Source organism: Aotus nancymaae, unplaced genomic scaffold, assembly GCF_030222135.1.
Source record: "Aotus nancymaae isolate 86718 unplaced genomic scaffold, 86718_ANA_hifiasm-v0.15.2.pri h1tg000041l, whole genome shotgun sequence".
In the NCBI taxonomy this organism is placed as follows: Eukaryota; Metazoa; Chordata; class Mammalia; order Primates; family Aotidae; genus Aotus; species Aotus nancymaae.
This window is the reverse complement of record NW_026988455.1, coordinates 19,984,583-20,001,052: the sequence shown is the minus strand read 5'-3', so window position 1 is coordinate 20,001,052 and position 16,470 is coordinate 19,984,583. Positions and strand designations below refer to the sequence as shown.

General features: G+C 44.4%; 2 protein-coding genes and 1 pseudogene across 3 annotated transcripts in view; all 3 read right to left on the bottom strand.

The window, feature by feature from the left end:
* The window catches only part of LOC105725070 (zinc finger protein 679), a 185,074-nt gene that overhangs the window by 30,609 nt on the left and 137,995 nt on the right, over positions 1–16,470 (bottom strand). The window lies entirely within an intron of this gene.
* On the bottom strand, positions 2,498–2,903 carry LOC105725005 (prothymosin alpha-like; annotated as a pseudogene).
* On the bottom strand, positions 15,244–15,924 carry LOC105724449 (high mobility group protein HMG-I/HMG-Y-like). Of its 2 annotated transcripts, XM_021671885.2 has the most exons (2): positions 15,776–15,924; positions 15,244–15,742 (listed from the first exon to the last, which is right to left on the bottom strand). In XM_021671885.2, the coding sequence occupies exons 1-2, from the start codon at positions 15,875–15,877 to the stop codon at positions 15,551–15,553; spliced, it is 294 nt and encodes a 97-aa protein (XP_021527560.1). In that variant the 5' UTR covers positions 15,878–15,924; the 3' UTR covers positions 15,244–15,550. The 2 variants fall into 2 exon arrangements, with proteins under 2 accessions (XP_021527560.1, XP_064217647.1); XM_064361577.1 differs by having other exon boundaries at positions 15,244–15,924.

The window sequence follows — 16,470 nt, the reverse complement described above, 5'->3', positions numbered from 1 at the left end:
CTTTTTTTTTTTTTTTTTTTAAAGGGAGAGTCTCATCCTGTTGCCAAAGCTGGAGTGCAGTACTGCAATCTCGGCTCATTGTAACCTCCGCCAGCCGGGTTCAAACGATTCTTCTGCCTCAGCCTCCCAGGTAGCTGGGACTACAGCGTGACCCTCTGTACCTGGCTAATTTTTGTATTTTTAGTAGAGACAGGGTTTCACTATACTGGCCAGGCTGGTCTCAAACTTCTGACCTCTGTGATCCACCTGCCTTGGCCTCCCAAAGTGCTGGGATTACAGGCATGAGCCACTGCGCCTGGCCCAGAAGTAAAATTTGAGATGAGATCTGGGTGGAGCCACAGAGCGAAACCACATCACTGCAAAGGATCCGCAGCAAAGAAGGTCATAACATTAGAAATTTTGAAATATTTTCATTATATTTTTTCGATTTATGAATAACTATGTATCATTTATAAATGCATATGTTATACACAAGGTTAAATGCAAATATACTCTGGCTTTGGCCTGGCTCAGATCAGGGAAGAAGCCCCCGTGACTGTAAAGGATGCAGCGTAGGCTGTTATTTTTGCTTCATTGAGCCCGGTGTCTGATCAAATTTTCCGTCATTCAGGGCGTGAAGGGTGGGTCCTGAAACCTTATCCAATCAGGAGCATTGGATTAGAAACTAATCAGGTGTGCAGCTGGAGAGACCAGGACGCTTCCCTGTTCCAGTTCTTCTCTTCACTGCTCTGCATCCTCTGCTCCTAGAGGCCAAGTGTCTGTGGCCATGTGTCCTGCAGGTATTCGCAGATTTATGGCTAAAAGACCGAGACCCCCTCGAAGCCCAGAAATGGTGAGTGCTGGGTCTGTCATTGTGAGAGACGGGTGGGGGCTGGTGGGAACGGGCTGAAAGTGGCTGTAGCTAGATCCAGACTTCCTCTCAGCTCCAAAGTCTGAGGACCCAAACCCTCGTTGGCCCAGCTGGGCTCTTAGTTCCCCAGAGCCATAAGACGGTGCCTGGGCCAGCAGCTGGGACCCTGGGAGTTCTGTCTTTTTCCTCTGCAGGGGCTTTGCCCTGGACTGGAGCCCTCTCTGGGCAGCTCTGCACTCCCAGTGCCTTATCTCACCCAGATTGTGCAGGGATGGGAAAGTCATCGGGGGGAATCCTGACTCAGAGTGCAGGATTCATGAGCGGAAAGAGCTGTGGTCCCTGGGGTCCCTACTTCCTCATTTTTCCTTTTAGAAATGTCTAGGAGTCACTGTCAAATGTTAGAAAATTAGATAAAAGTGTGATTCAAGAATCATAGCGTGCCCAGCTACGGTTTGTGAGTTGTGGTCTATGGAAGAGACTTGAGGAAAGTCTGTTGTAAGTTGCATGATAAAGCAGACCCAATTCAATAATTGGTTTGGTATGGTTATGTAATTTCCTTATTTGGAAGATCTAGGTGAAAATTTTTTGGTTATGTCATCAGAGATTAATTGGCAGTCTGTGGTTGACTAGGCTTGATTTATTTCTTCAATATAGTAATTTTCAAGAAATAGTTTTTTTTTTTTTTTGAGAGGGAGTCTTTCTCTGTCACCCAGGCTGGAGTGGAATGGCACGATCTCAGGCTCTGGAGTAGCTGAGATTACAGGTGCCCACCACCATGCTGGCCTATTTTTGTATTTTTAGTAGAGACGGGGTTTCACTATGTTGGCTAGGGCAGCCTTGAACTCATGACCTGAAGTGATCCACCCACCTGATTCTCCTCAAGTGCTGGGATTATAGGGATGGGCCACTGTGCCCAGCTATGAGGGATACACTTGAGTTAGATTTTGTTGTTGTTGTTGTTGTTAGAACAACTCAGCAAAATAAAATTCCTGTTTATAGTTGGAGAACATTGTTTCACACATACATCAAACCGGCAGAAAGAAAGAAAGAAAGAAGAAAGAAAGCAACTTCATAGACAAAAAAGGAAAAAAAGGAAACCTTTTAATCTTTGGCCTTTTAACCATCTCATACAAACCAGCTACTTACAGGACAGCTAAGTACATACACAGTAAAGGTACTGGAATGCTCCGAATACGATTGTTTTTCTGTTGTCGTGTTCGCTTTTTTTTTTTTTAACAAGGTTTTTTTTCTCCTTTGAGATTATAATGAACATGGTCACACCACAAGTAAAATCAGAAGTAGGACAGAGAACACTCTGAAGGCTGGTTTGGTCATCGGAGATCATTAAAAATGGTTGACCCTAACAATATGTACAAAAATATAAAATGTAAATAGAAAATACAAACAAATTTCCTTTTTAAAGTACTTTTAATAAAAAAAGCAGGGCCTTGAAATTTTTGGCTCTGTTTCCTCCCCTGTTGCAAATTCTCATGGTTTGGGTTGGGTGGTGGAGCGTGCGGGTCATCTGCAGGTGGCACTGCCAGTGGTGGGCGGGCGGGCCAGCCTCTCTACTCGAAGGTGACCACGTTTAGATTCTGAGATGGGAAGTGGAGGGTGAATAGGTCACGGCTGCTTTTTTCTGGGGTATTTTTGGTTTAACTTTCCCTTTTTTGCTATCTAATCATCCTCGTCGGTCTTCTGCTTCTTGGTATCGACATCGTCATCCTCAGCATCTTCAGCTGCCTGCTTGCCCGTAGCAGACTCAGCTTTCGTCTTCATCTCCATCCTCCTCCTCACCATCACCTTCTTCTTCCTCCTCGTCTTCCTCCCCACCTTCCTCCTCTTCTTCATCTACCTCATTGTCAGCCTCCTGCTCCTCATTTTCCTCATTTGCATTCCCGTTAGCAGGGGCCTCTCTGTCATTTTCCGCCTCTTCCACAACTTCCTTCTTCTCCTTCAAGTCCTTGGTGGTGATTTCGGAGCTGGTGTCTACCGCTGCGTCTGACGTGGTGGGGCACGCTGGTGATCCGATGCAGGGGATTAAAAAGAAAGCGAGAGTTCAGGGACTCTGGCGATAAAGCTGCGGGAGTCTGCGACGCGAAGGAGGCGTGCGACGGAGGCCGCTGCGGCGAGCAAGGTGTCTGACGAGGAAAAATGCAAAGATGGCTTTTCAGAGCAGCCAGTGGGGAGATTTTTATTTAAGTGAGAGCTGAGAACAATCAATCCACCTTAGTCTAATTGCCTGCTGTTTAAATATTTTACACTCCACAGGAAACTGGTTTTCCCTTGTAATTTTTTTTTGAGAGAGTGTCTTGATCTGTCGCCTAGGCTGGAGTGCAGTGGTGCGATCTCAGCTCACTGCAACCTCTCCTTCCTCGGTTCAAGTAATTCTTCTGCTTCAGCCTCCTGAGTAGCTGGGATTACAGGTGCCTGCCACCATGCCCAGCTAATTTTTGTACTTTTAGTAGAGACAGAGTTTTGTCATATTGGCCAGGCTGGTCTCAAACTCCTGGCCTCAAGTGATCTACCCGCCTTTGCCTCTCAAAGTGCTGGGATTACAGGAATAAGGGATCACACTCAGCCTGCATTTTTCAACTGTGTCCTTTTTTTTTTTTTTTTCTGAGACCGAGTTTTGCTCTGTCATCATGACTGGGGTCCAGTGGTGTGATCCTGGCATACTGCAATCTCTTACTCCTGGGTGCAAATTATTCTCTTGCCTCAGCCTCCTGGGTAGCTGGGATTACAGGGGCCCACCACCACACCTGGCTAGTTTTTGTATTTTTCGTAGAGACGGAGTTTTGCCATGTTGGCCAGGCTGGTCTCAAACTCCTGACCTCAGGTGATCCGCCCACTTTGGCTTCCCAAATCGCTGGGATTATGGAAGTGAGCCACCATGCCCACCCTCAACTGTGTCTTAAGCACGGTCTTAAGTCAACCTCCCTGTTCTCATAGACTAACTCTGGCTTGCAGTAAAATATTAAATTTCCAGTTCCATCTGACATTACCACATGCCAACTTTTCTTTCTAACTCACATTATCTATTTGTTCTTTCTTGTATGTTTCAGACACAGTACTTAATTATTTTTTTTAAAAAGAAACATTGGATGACACTTAAAAGGTGCCATTCAATGCTTTGTGAAAAAAGTTTCCTGTTTGTAAATATTTCACATAAGAAGAAAGCAGAGGCCTGGCACGGTGACTCACACCTGTAATTCTAGCACTTTGGGAGACCCAGGTGAGCGGATCACTTGAGGTCAGGAGTTGGAAACCAGTCTGGCCAACATGATGGAACTCTATCTCTACTAAAAATACAGAAAAATTAGCTGGGCGTCATGGTGGGTGCCTGTAACTTCAGCTAGTCAGAAGGCTGAGGCAGGAGAATTGCTTGAACCCAGGAGACCGAAGTTGCAGTGAGCTGAGATTTTGCCACTGCACGCTTAGCCTGGACAAAAGGGCAACATTTCATCTTAAAAAAAAAAAAAAAAAAAAGCAGAGAGTAATCCTCTGACACTATTGTAAAAAATTTCTGTGTTTCTTTTATCTTCTCCAAGTACAGACATCTTATCATAACATCTGGGTTTAGTTTTTAGGGGGGAAAACTTAAAGGGTAATGTCTCTTTGGCCACAGGTTAGTTTTTTTTTCTGGTTAGGGTCTTAGTACTGCTTGGGGATAAATCAGGATACCCACCGTGGCCATGTCTGCTGGAGTGTCTAGTGAATATCATTCCCTGAGTTATTTTCTTTCAGAAACCATCATTCTCAGCAATCTGACACAAGAACAGAAAACCAAACACTGCATGTCATCACTCATAGGAGGGTGTTGAACAATTAGAACATGTGGACGCAGGGAGGGGAGCATCACATACTGCAGTCAGTTGGGTGGGTCTAGGGGAGGGACAGCAGGGGGTGGGGAGGCTGGGGAGGGATAATGAAGGGAGAAATACCAGATATAGGTGATGGGGGATGAAGGCAGCAAACCACCTTGCCATGTATGTACCTATGCAACAATCCTGCATGATCTGCACATGTACCCCAGAACCTAAAGTACAATAAAAGATAAATAAATAAAAAAGAAAACAACACACGGTATGAAGTATAGCCTTTCAAGAGAGCAAATGGATTCCCTGGGGCTGAGAGCAATCTCCTATAAGAGTATACTTCCGGCCGGGCGCGGTGGCTCAAGCCTGTAATCCCAGCACTTTGGGAGGCCGAGGTGGGTGGATCACGAGGTCAAGAGATCGAGACCATCCTGGTCAACATGGTGAAACCCCGTCTCTACTAATACAAAAAATTAGCTGGGCATGGTGGCGCGTGCCTGTAATCCCAGCTACTCAGGAGGCTGAGGCAGGAGAATTGCCTGAACCCAGGAGGCGGAGGTTGCGGTGAGCCGAGATCGCGCCATTGCACTCCAGCCTGGGTAAAAAGAGCGAAACTCCGTCTCAAAAAAAAAAAAAAAAAAAAAAAAAAAAAAGAGTATACTTCCTATAAGGAAGTATAATCCCTTAGGACATTAGAATTGTCTTTACCCAACTCAGCTTCCATTTCGTGGAGGCACATGGCTGGTTAGCCAATCAGATGCTAGTATTGAGGGAAAATCACAGAAGTAATTTCTGCCCTCTGGATTCTGTCAAGATTTGTGAAGGGGGAAAAAAAACTATCCCTAAAGACAAGAAAAACTGCCCCCAATAAGATGGTGCAAGAATCCCAAAGTAATTGCACCTGGGGAATTCAGTAAGGCACAGTGCAGCGTCTCCTGGAATGGTTGTCATTGAACGTTTCAGTGAGCAGGATGCACATTAGAGACTCTCTCAAGTCATTGGATGGCTTGACTTGACACGAGTCAGACATATTTGTGTTCCAATCAGCACTGCCACTCCCTCAGTTTGTCACCTTGAAAAGATATTTTCACTTCTTTTGACTTAAGTTAGTCAACTGTAAATTGCATTTTATCAGTAGAGCTCAATATGTAAGAAAATATTTATAAAGGGCATGAAAGAGGTGAGTTTCAGAAAAAAAATTTAGTCATGTATTCTATTTGTTACAAATTCATATTTACTCTTTTTCAGAGTGATTGTAGAAATTTTCTCAGGTGTGTTATTTTTGGCTGCATGATTTCAAACAGTACTCTAAGGTTAACTTTGGGAATATTACCAAGGGAAAGAATATGAAAAATGTTTCTTCCATTATCGCTGTAGGAAATGAATACATTTGCACAAGAAAATGTGGTAGATAACGGGGGAATTACATAGATTCATCAAAATATTAATCTCTCTTTTTGCAAAATTAGTTTGTGACAGTAAATGCCTCTGCCCTATATCTTGCTATCTTATTTTTATTTTTGAGATGAAGTCTCACTCTGTTGCCCAGGCTGGAGTCCAGTGGTGCAATCTCAGCTCACTGCAATCTCCAACTCCTGGGTGCGAGCGATTCTCCTGCCTCAGCCTCCTGGGTAGCTAGGAGTACAGGTGTCTGCCACCACGTTCAGCTAATTTTTGTATTTTCAGTAGAGATGGAGTTTTTCCATGTTGGCCAGGCTGGTCTCAAACTCCTGACTTCAGGTGATCCACTCGCCTGGGCCTTTCAAAGTGCTGGGATTGCTAAACCTTATGAGATGGGACTGGGCACCTTATAGAAGTTTGTTCATATTATTATTTACTGAATATCCTGTGATGGAAATAAGTAAATGTATTTATAAGTAAATGATAAAGTGAAAATATCTTTTCAAGGTGACAAACCCAGGGAGTGGCAGTGCTGATTGGAACACACACATGTCTGACTGACGTGTCAAGTCAAGCCATTCATCACTTGAGAGAGTCTCTCACGTGCATCCTACTCACTGAAATGCTCAATGACAGCCATTCCAGGAGACACTGCACTGTGCCTTAGTGAGTTCCCCAGGTGGAAATAAGTAAATTGCATATTCTCTGAAAGAGATAGATACTTTTGCTTTTTCTCATTGAGCCATAAAATATAAGCACCTTAAAATATTTTTTCCTTGTATAAACACTGCATTTCAGTAATTTTTCTGGATTTCTCTTAACACTTACTTTCAAAAACTAAGTGACCATCTCTGACTTGGAAATTAAAGCCTGAGCCCTGTGACTCCAAGTTAAAGGCAATACAGAGCCTGCAAAGGGAGGTTGTTGAAAGCCTCATCAGTTCTTTCTAGGGAGCCTCCCCTGCAAATGTCCCAGCCTGCTCACCCCAGCCATGGAAGAAGCCTTTATACTGAGATAAGCAACAGAGCCCAGAAAAGCTGCGGAGCCACAGGCAGATGCAGTTAGCATTAGAATGGGTGGGAATTGGGAGGATCTTACTGAAGATAAAGGTGTTGCTGTTTTGGGGCAGTTTCTGGACTTTGTAAAATAAAACAAAGTCAGATTGAGGTAAGAAGTTCTGAATCCCAACAACGGAAAAAAAAGTACCAAGTATAAGATTTTTAAGGATATCAATGTTTAGGCAGACAAGGACTTTCTTTCATAGAGAATAGCAAACAAGCTTAGAAAGAAGGTGGAATGAGAATGGCATGATAGAAGGAAGGGGGCAAAATTAGATTCTAGATCAGAGAATGTTTTACCCTGAAGTCAGCAGGTTCTTAAGCAGAGACAGAAAATGGGGTTGTATGTTGACTCAGACTAAAGGTTAGCTCAAAGGTCAGGAGCCCTGGGAGAAGATAAAAATTTCAGCAAAGTTGATTAAGAAGTATTTTATTTTGACCACTGAAGAAAAGTATTTAGCTGATTGTTTTATAAGAAAGGGGTGGGGCCGGGCGCGGTGGCTCACGCCTGTAATCCCAGCACTTTGGGAGGCCGAGGCGGGTGGATCACGAGGTCAAGAGATCGAGACCATCCTGGTCAACATGGTGAAACCCCGTCTCTACTAATACAAAAAATTAGCTGGGCATGGTGGCGCGTGCCTGTAATCCCAGCTACCCAGGAGGCTGAGGCAGGAGAATTGCCTGAACCCAGGAGGCGGAGGTTGCGGTGAGCCGAGATCGCGCCATTGCACTCCAGCCTGGGTAACAAGAGCGAAACTCTGTCTCAAAAAAAAAAAAAAAAAAAAAAAAGAAAGGGGTGGACATTTGCAGTCTATGTCTGGCTATGTGATAAGAAAATACAACACCATCTAAGTTATCATGGGAAGAGTGTTTCATTAAGCTGTTGCTGAAGACCCCAAAGGATGTAGAATTTTATTTTATTTTATTTATTTTATTTTTTGAGACAGAGTCTTGCTCTGTCACCCAGGCCGGAGTGCAGTGGCGTGATCTCGGCTCACTGCGAACTTAACCTCCTGGAGTCAAGCAATTTTTCTGTCTCAGCCTCCCAAGTAGCTGGGATTACAGGCACCCACCACCGTGCCTGGCTAATTTTTTGTATTTTTAGTAGAGATGAGATTTCATCATGTTGGCCAAGTTGGTCTCAAACTCCTGACCTCAGCTGATCCACCTGCCTCGGGCTCCCAAACTACTGGGATTATAGGCATGAGCCACCAAACCCGACCAGGGAATTTTATTAATCACAGCTATTTACCAGAATTATCTATATGCTCCATCTTTCCCAACCTTTTTTTTTTTTTTTTTTTTTTTGGTCTTATACATCTTTTTTCCCAATTTGACTGTTTCTGGGTTGCATGTTTTATAATAAACTGGTTAATTTAAGTACAGGATTTTGCTGAATTCTGTGAGTATTTCCATCAAATTATTGAATTTGAGGGAGATTACGGAAATCCCCAATTTACAGACAGTAGCTCAGAAGCATAGATAGTTCCCTGGGATTTGTGACAGGCATGTGCAGTAAGGGCCATATGGTGAGACTGAGCTCTGGATAATGGTCTGTGTTGACTCTGGGTGGTATCAGGATGGAAATGTCAGACAACAAATTGGTGTTAAAAAATTTCGTGGTGCCAGCCTGACCAACATGGTGAAATGCTGTCTCTACTAAAAATACAAAAATTAGCCAGTTGTGGTGATGGGGACCTTGTAATCTCAGCTACTCAGGAGGCTGAGGCAGGAGAAGCACTTGAACCCATGAGGTGGAGGTTGCAGTGAGCTGAGATCGTGCCACTGCACTCAAGCTTGGGCAACAGAGTGAGACTGTCTCCAAAAGTGTATGTATGTGTGTATACATATATTGCTTGGTGTTTAGCAAACTCCACAGATTTGGTGTCAGAAAAAAGATGTTACAGAGCCTGCCCTGGAGGGGCCTCCAGGTGTCTGGTAAGAGGAGGCTCAGTTCTCCTGCACACAGGCTGTCACACTGCACATTGTCCTGTGACCCTAGGTCTCCTCTCAGGGTGGAAGGCACTAAAAACTTAAGGAAAGGAATTGTGGTAACAGACCTCCTTCTTTCACAGCTGCCACCACATGATTCTCATGCATTCGCAACCATACCCACTAGACATTGATGTGTCCACACCCCTCCCGGGACTAGGCACCACCCTCAAGAATTCCAGCACAGCACCTTTGCTTTTAGCATTTCTTGCCAAAATCCCGTCAAAGTGCCTGCAAGTTTCCTGGCACATCCCCAACCCCAGACACTGACTTGCAGTAGCAACCTGTTTCCTCCACCAGTGTAGGGTTCTGTACCACTTGATCATAGTCTAATGTGCCAGCATGGACACGGGAGAAAATCAGAGTATAGCCCCACATGGACCACTGTCTGCAGCACAAACCAGTCCTACCACTCACTTACCTTGAACTCTTTCCTGGAGTCTTGTTCTGTCCCCCAGGCTGGAGTGCAGTGGCATGATCTGGCTCACCGCAACCTCTGCCTCCCGGGTTCAAGTGAGTCTCCTGCCTCAGCCTCCCAAGTAGCTGGGATTACAGATGGGCACCAGCACACTCAGTTAATTTTTTGTACTTTTAGTAGAGATAATGTTTCACCATGTTGGTTAGACTGGTCTCAAACTCCTGACCTCGAGATCTGCCTGCTCAGCCTCCCAAAGTGCTGGGATTACAGGCATGAGTCACCGCACCCAGCCAGAAACTTATATTTTAATAGTCACGGAAAAGCTCACTGTTCTCTCATTGCTCTTAAATCTTTTCAGTTATAAACAACAAAAATGGGTGAATGTTTTCTGCAAGTCTCGGTCTTTCTGCCCGTGAGTGTGTGTCGTGGTAGCAGGTGAACAGATTGTGCTTAAAAGGTGTACACTCAAGATGCAGGTTTGATATGTCCAGAGCATACTATCTGAAAATACATTCCAGAGAAAGAGGAGGAAAAGAAAAAAATCACTTTTTCTCAGGTGGGCATGTCTCAGATCAAGAGCAGTGTCCACTCTGCCTTTTGAAATGCCACGTTTTCAGAACTTGCAGGTTTTTACTTCTCTACTTGTGCTGTTTATCCCTAATGAGTTTGTTTCAACTCTTTTTGGTTATTTTTATGATAGTCAAGGGGTTCTGGAAAAAATATTTTTTTCTATATACCATAGTGGTCATACATTCTCTTCACCTTGGGTTCTTGCATGCCACGCAGAATTTTCACCACAAATTTAGAACCAGCAATACAAGTTCTCACTGTAGCTGTTGATATAAGAAGGGGTGGATACTCAAGATTTCTCCTGGGGAAACAGAGTTGTCTTTGGATGTTAGTGAAAAGCGAAACATGTCATATTGAAGTTTCATCTCTGTGCTTTATTAGTTGCATGCAGGACAGGATTTAGAAAATGCTCATTTACACGGATAGCATTTATTACCCAGAAAGTTCTGAAAAAACTATTAGGTTTTAGATGCTTGCTCTCTAGGGTGCTAAAGAAAGACTACTTAAAATTACTATTAAAAATTACAGCACAGGGAAGTTATCTGTATCTTCAACTTTGCATAAAACTGATAAAACTGATGTTTCTTTATAATTAAATTTAGGCCAATTGTGGTGGCTCACGCTTGTAATCCCAGCACTTTGGGAGGCCGAGGCAGGTGGATCACGTGAGGTCAAGAATTTGAGACCAGCCTGTCCAACATGGTGAAATCCCATTACTACAAAAAAAAAAAAAATACAGAAATTAGCTAGGCATGGTGGAACGGTCCTGTAATCCCAGATACTCGGGAGGCTGAAGCAGGAGAATTGCTTGAAGCCAGGAGGCAGAGGTTGCAGTGAGCTGAGATGACACCACTGCACTCCAGCCTGGGCAACAGACTCTGTCTCAAAAAAAGAAAAAATATATAATCATATATAATTAAATTATATATAAATTAATCACGTATGATTAATAATAAATAGGCCGGGCGCGGTGGCTCATGCCTGTAATCCCAGCACTTTGGGAGGCCGAGGTGGGTGGATCACGAGGTCAAGAGATCGAGACTATCCTGGTCAACATGGTGAAACCCCGTCTCTACTAAAAATACAAAAAATTAGCTGGGCATGGTGGTGCGTGCCTGTAATCCCAGCTACTCAGGAGGCTGAGGCAGGAGAATTGCCTGAACCCTGAAGGCGGAGGTTGCAGTGAGCCAAGATCGCGCCATTGCACTCCAGCCTGGGTAACAAGAGCGAAACTCCATCTCAAAAATAAATAAATAAATAAACATAATTATGCATACATAATAACATACAATTAATTTATATATAAAGTATAAAGGAGAGAAATATCACAATAGTCATGTTGTGTCCTATAAAAATGTGTCTCAGTACAGTTCATAATTTTATTCACATGGTTCAAGATCTGACTTTTTTTCTACTATAGGGTTAATTATTATTCTCTTAATTATTAAGTACACTTTGGAGATTTACTAGCTGAAGTGCATAGACCATCACATTTAATCTGAAAGCTGTCCTTTCTTTTTAGATGATTTTTGCATATTTTTGTCTTTTAAAAATAAAGGTTATTACCTTTATTTATGGGTGAGGGAAACTGGGAAAAACCCAGCCTCTGCCACTTACTGGAAGTTTGACAAAATATTCTTACTAGGCGAGAAGCATTGGTGAGCCTGCTGCAGACTTTATCCCAAATCTTCTGAAACAAAATCTGCGCAAGATCTTTAGTTTATTGCACATATTAAGACATAAGCAGTACCTTCTGACTCATCATGACTTTTCTATCTGAGAAATATACACAATTTATTCTGTATGATGTAAATATAGCACTCAAAAATAGGCATCTCTGGCCAGAGCGGCTCACATCTGCAATCCCAGCACTTTGGGAGGCCGAGGAGGGTGGATCATCTGAGTTCAGGAGTTCAAGACCAGCCTGTCCAACATGGAGAAATCCTATCTGTACTAAAGAAAGAAAAAAAAAAATTAGCCAGGCATGGTGGCTCAAGCCTGTAGTCCAAGCTACTTGGGAGGGTGAGGCAGAAGAATTGCTTGAACCTGGGAGATGCAGGTTACAGTGAGCCAAGATCACGCCACTGCACTCCAGCCTGGGCAACAGAATGACACTCGGTCTCCAAAAAAAAAAAAAAAAGAAAAAAGGAAAAAAAAATAGACATGTCCTTGTTGATGCACTTAATTTTATAATTCATCATCTAGAAAAGTATATCTACAGTGGTATTGTGGCTCTTATGCTATCCTTTCTTCTCAGAGTTAGAGAATACTTCTGTGTCAAAGATTATATTATTGAATATTTTTAGTTGCTCTTAGAAGTCAGAACCACTTCTCTTTACTTTCTTTCTTGAGTCAAATAAAAACCTCTGCCTACGGCCATATGGTGTTTGTGTGTTCATGAGTGTTTTTTTTTTTTTTTTTCAGAGACTGTTGACATTCAGAGATGTAGCCATAGAATTCTCTTTGGAGGAGTGGCAATGCCTGAATCAAGGCTCAGCAGAATTTATATAGAGATGTGATGTTCGAGAACTACAGAAACCTGGTCTCCCTGGGAGAGGATAACTTCAATACACAATTCCTAATATAGCCTGAAATTTTTTTTTCTCTCTTTTCTAAGATGTTTTTGGTAATTTCTGCTTTGTATGAATGAATTTTAGATATCTAATTTTAAGAAAATCTTGAGGATTCATTCGTGTAAAACAAATTCTTCAAGATGTTTTATCTTGACCTGAACTTTTCCCTTTCCTTCGCTTCTGTAGCTTTTGCTCTAGGCTACTGGCAATTCCAAAAATGTCATGGCATAAAGTATCGTTGCCCACACTTTAGAATTAAGTTGCCACCACCAGTTTTTGACTCAGGTACTGAGTAGTGAAATTAAAGACCTACAAATTTAAAATATATTATAAAGTTCTGTTATGAATCAATATTAATTTTCTAGAATTTTCTATTATATCCTCTTTATTAAGCATAATACTAGGTTGGTAATGAAAGAATTCAGCAAGATTTATGTTACTTTTTTTCCTTAATAAAACAGGTATTGCTGTCTCTAAGCCAGACTTGACCACCTGTCTGGAGGAAAACAAAGAGCCCTGGAATATAAAAAGAAATGAGATCATAGACAAACACCCAGGTAGGTGAGAGCAAAAGAAGCAGATGACACAGACAAGAGGTACAAAAGTCAAGGAGGAAGCCAGTCCTTAAAATGTGGTCTGGAGAGCTGTGCTTCAATGAAAAAAGTTTCTGAGAAGTCCAGGTAATTTTTTTCCTTTGCTCTCCCATAGGGACACCTTCTGCCCCATACTTTTAAATACTCTAAGGATTCTACTTTGGCTTCAGTAACCTTCCTTTAAGTTCCCAGTGTGAGCCAAAGTTTTCTTTATGGCTTATAAGGAAATGCATAAACTGCTTTGCCATTGCTTTTGGGGACACACGAATATATGCATATTTTTGAGAAACTCTATGTTAAACCATTTTTTTTGAAACGGAGTTTCGCTCTTGTTACCCAGGCTGGAGTGCAACGGCGCGATCTCGGCTCACCGCAACCTCCGCCTCCTGGGTTGAGGCAATTCTCCTGCCTCAGCCTCCTGAGTAGCTGGGATTACAGGCACGCGCCACCATGCCCAGTTAATTTTTTGTATTAGTAGAGATGGGGTTTCCCCATGTTGACTAGGATGATCTCGATCTATTGACCTCGTGATCCACCAGCCTCGGCCTCCCAAAGTGCTGGGATTACAGGCGTGAGCCACCGCGCCCAGCCTAAACCATTTTTAAAATTCTTTTTTTCACGTCTCAAATGTGTGAGAATAGTAGTTTCTGTTTCATTGGTGGTGGTCCATTTTTCTGCACATGCCATTCTATTTTTATTACTTACTATGGCCTTGAAATATAGTTTAAAGTTTCTTACAATTTTTATTTTCTAATTTTTATCTGTGTTATTTATTTAGAGGCTGGGTTGTGAGACTTGCTATAGGGGGATATGCAAGCAGGGTACCTTTTATGTCTTCATTTTGCTGTGCTGCATACTGTAGATATAGATTCATAAATGGAATTGCTATATAGTTTCATTTTTAATTATTTGAAGAACATGATATATTTTTTTTCCAGAAAAGGATATTTTTTATTCAAGTAACTGCAAATAGGAAGCCAGAGGGGGAGCCCCAGGCTGGGACAAATCATGGCTACACCTCCCCGACAGAACAGGGGGAGAAAGTGGCCCCTACACCCTTTGTAGTCGATTCGGGCCCCCTTGCTCACTCTGCTGCAGCATCCAAGGGGCAGGGTCCCACCTTCCCTGGGACTGGGGTAGTTGGTCACCCAGCCTGCCATGCCCCAGCCCCTCTTCCCCATGAAGAGTATCCTGGGGTAGGGTATCGTGGGCAGAACAGGAGGCATTGAGGATGAACATTTAGCGCTAATAGCAGCAGCAGTGATGGATGTCAAAGAATGGAACATTGAACAAAAAACAACACAACTGTCCAGAGATAGTTTGTGAACAGAGGAAAAATGGAACCAGAACCTTGTGGGGCAGGGAGGAGCAGGAGGGTTGGGAGTGGGCAGGGTGAGCTCCTTGTTATTGGTGCCCCATTTGAGGAGGGGGAAATGGCCGAGTGGCAGAAGCAAAGTAGGGTGGGGGGAACAGCTCCAGCCCATCTAAGGTGGTAGCCACAGGGCTCACGGGCCTCACCTGGACAATAAGTGACTGCATCTCCATCACCACAATATATACTCAGATCCCAGGCGGAGAGCCAGGGGTCTGGGACCACAGTGAAAAGGGTATAGGGGACTCATACCCCTCCTGCCTTCTTGCAGCTAAAGGGGGCTGTCCAACCTAGTGGAGGGACTAGGGAAGGTGGGGAAGGATGAAAGGTGTGAGCCCTATGTGGTGACAAAGACAGTTTGGCTGGGAGAATTCTGGGGGCCAGCATCCCCTTCTATTGGCCACACCTGCTGCTGCCAGGGCAGTGGAGTAGGGCGTACCAGGATGAGATGGGGCTTGGGCCCCTTTTAAGGCCAGGGAACCCTCCCAGACCCCACTATGGGAAGCCAGAGGGAACAGTAGAGGAGCAGAGAGGACGCCCCCAAACCAAAAGCCCAAGAGCAATGTCCCCATCACCAAGGGAGTGGGGACGCAGCAGGTGCAGGGTGCGGCTAAGTGGGATGTTAGCCTTGTCCAGGAGGGCATGTGTGTATGCGTGGGTGGGCGGGCGAGCTGGGAACTGAGGCCAGGGGAAAACTGCTCCCCACTCAGCCCATGGGGGCCCTGCAGCGGCTGGTGTGCTGTGTGTAGTGTGGTGGTGAAGGTGCAGGTGGAAGATCGGGGTGGCGGCCGGAGGCGGTGGTGATGGTGGGCCTGGGGAAGGGGCGGAGGCGGTGGGAGCGGAGCAAATCTGTCCAGTCCCAGAAGGAAGCTGCTCCTCCAGTGAGGAGCAGGAGGCACGCACGGTCACTGCTCCTCCTCTGAGGACTCCTGCGAGATGTCCTCCTCTTCCTCCTCCTCCAGTTTTTTGGGTCTGCCCCTTGGTTTCCTTCCTGGAGTTGTGGTGGTGGTTTTCCGGGTCTTGGCAGCGCCCTTGTTTTTGCTTCCCTTTGGTCGGCCCCGAGGTCTCTTAGGTGTTGGCACTTCGCTGGGCTCCTTCTGACTCCCTACCAGCGCTGTCCCGGGACTTACCGGAGGCTGCTTGCGTGGCCTGCCCCAGCCCCGCTTCTCAGTGCTGTCCTTTTCCTGCTTGGAGGCCAAGGGCTGGCTGGACTTCGAGCTCGATTCGCTCATCTTCCCTTCTCTAAGGAGCAGGTGGAAAAGTGATGGCTGGGATGCGCAAGCTCGACTGCCGGCCTGCGGTGCGCGCTCCGGGTTGCTGGGAGCGGCGGTGCTGGGCGCTGAGGACCGGCCTGGCTCCGCCGCGGCCGCCGCTGGTAGCAAATGCGGATGCTTTCTTGGAGCCGCGCCAGCGCCAGAAATAGCCCCGGCTCGGAGTCCCAATTAGAGGATGAACATGCTATTTTTTATAATGGCTGCATTTTTATAATCAACAATTTACATAGGTTTCAATTTCTTTACGTCATCAACATAGTTGGTGGGGTTTTTCTGATTTTTGTCTTTTTTTTTCCTTTTCTTTTTTCTTTATTATACTTTCAGTTTTGGGGTACATGTGCAGATCATGCAGGTTTGTTTTTGTAGTGGCCATTCTAATCGATGTAAGGTAATTTTGTTTTGTACTGTGATTTTTTCATTTTTCTATATATTATTAATTTTGTGCAGCTTTTCTTTTCTTTTTTTTTTTTTGTAACGGAGTTTCGCTCTTGTTACCCAGGCTGGAGTGCAATGGCGCGATCTCGGCTCACCGCAACCTCCGCCTCCCGGGT

What these genes read in the sequence shown, in the direction of transcription:
- LOC105724449 (XM_064361577.1), bottom strand. Translation starts at nt 15,877, where the DNA reads ATGAGCGAATCGAGCTCGAAGTCCAGCCAGCCCTTGGCCTCCAAGCAG.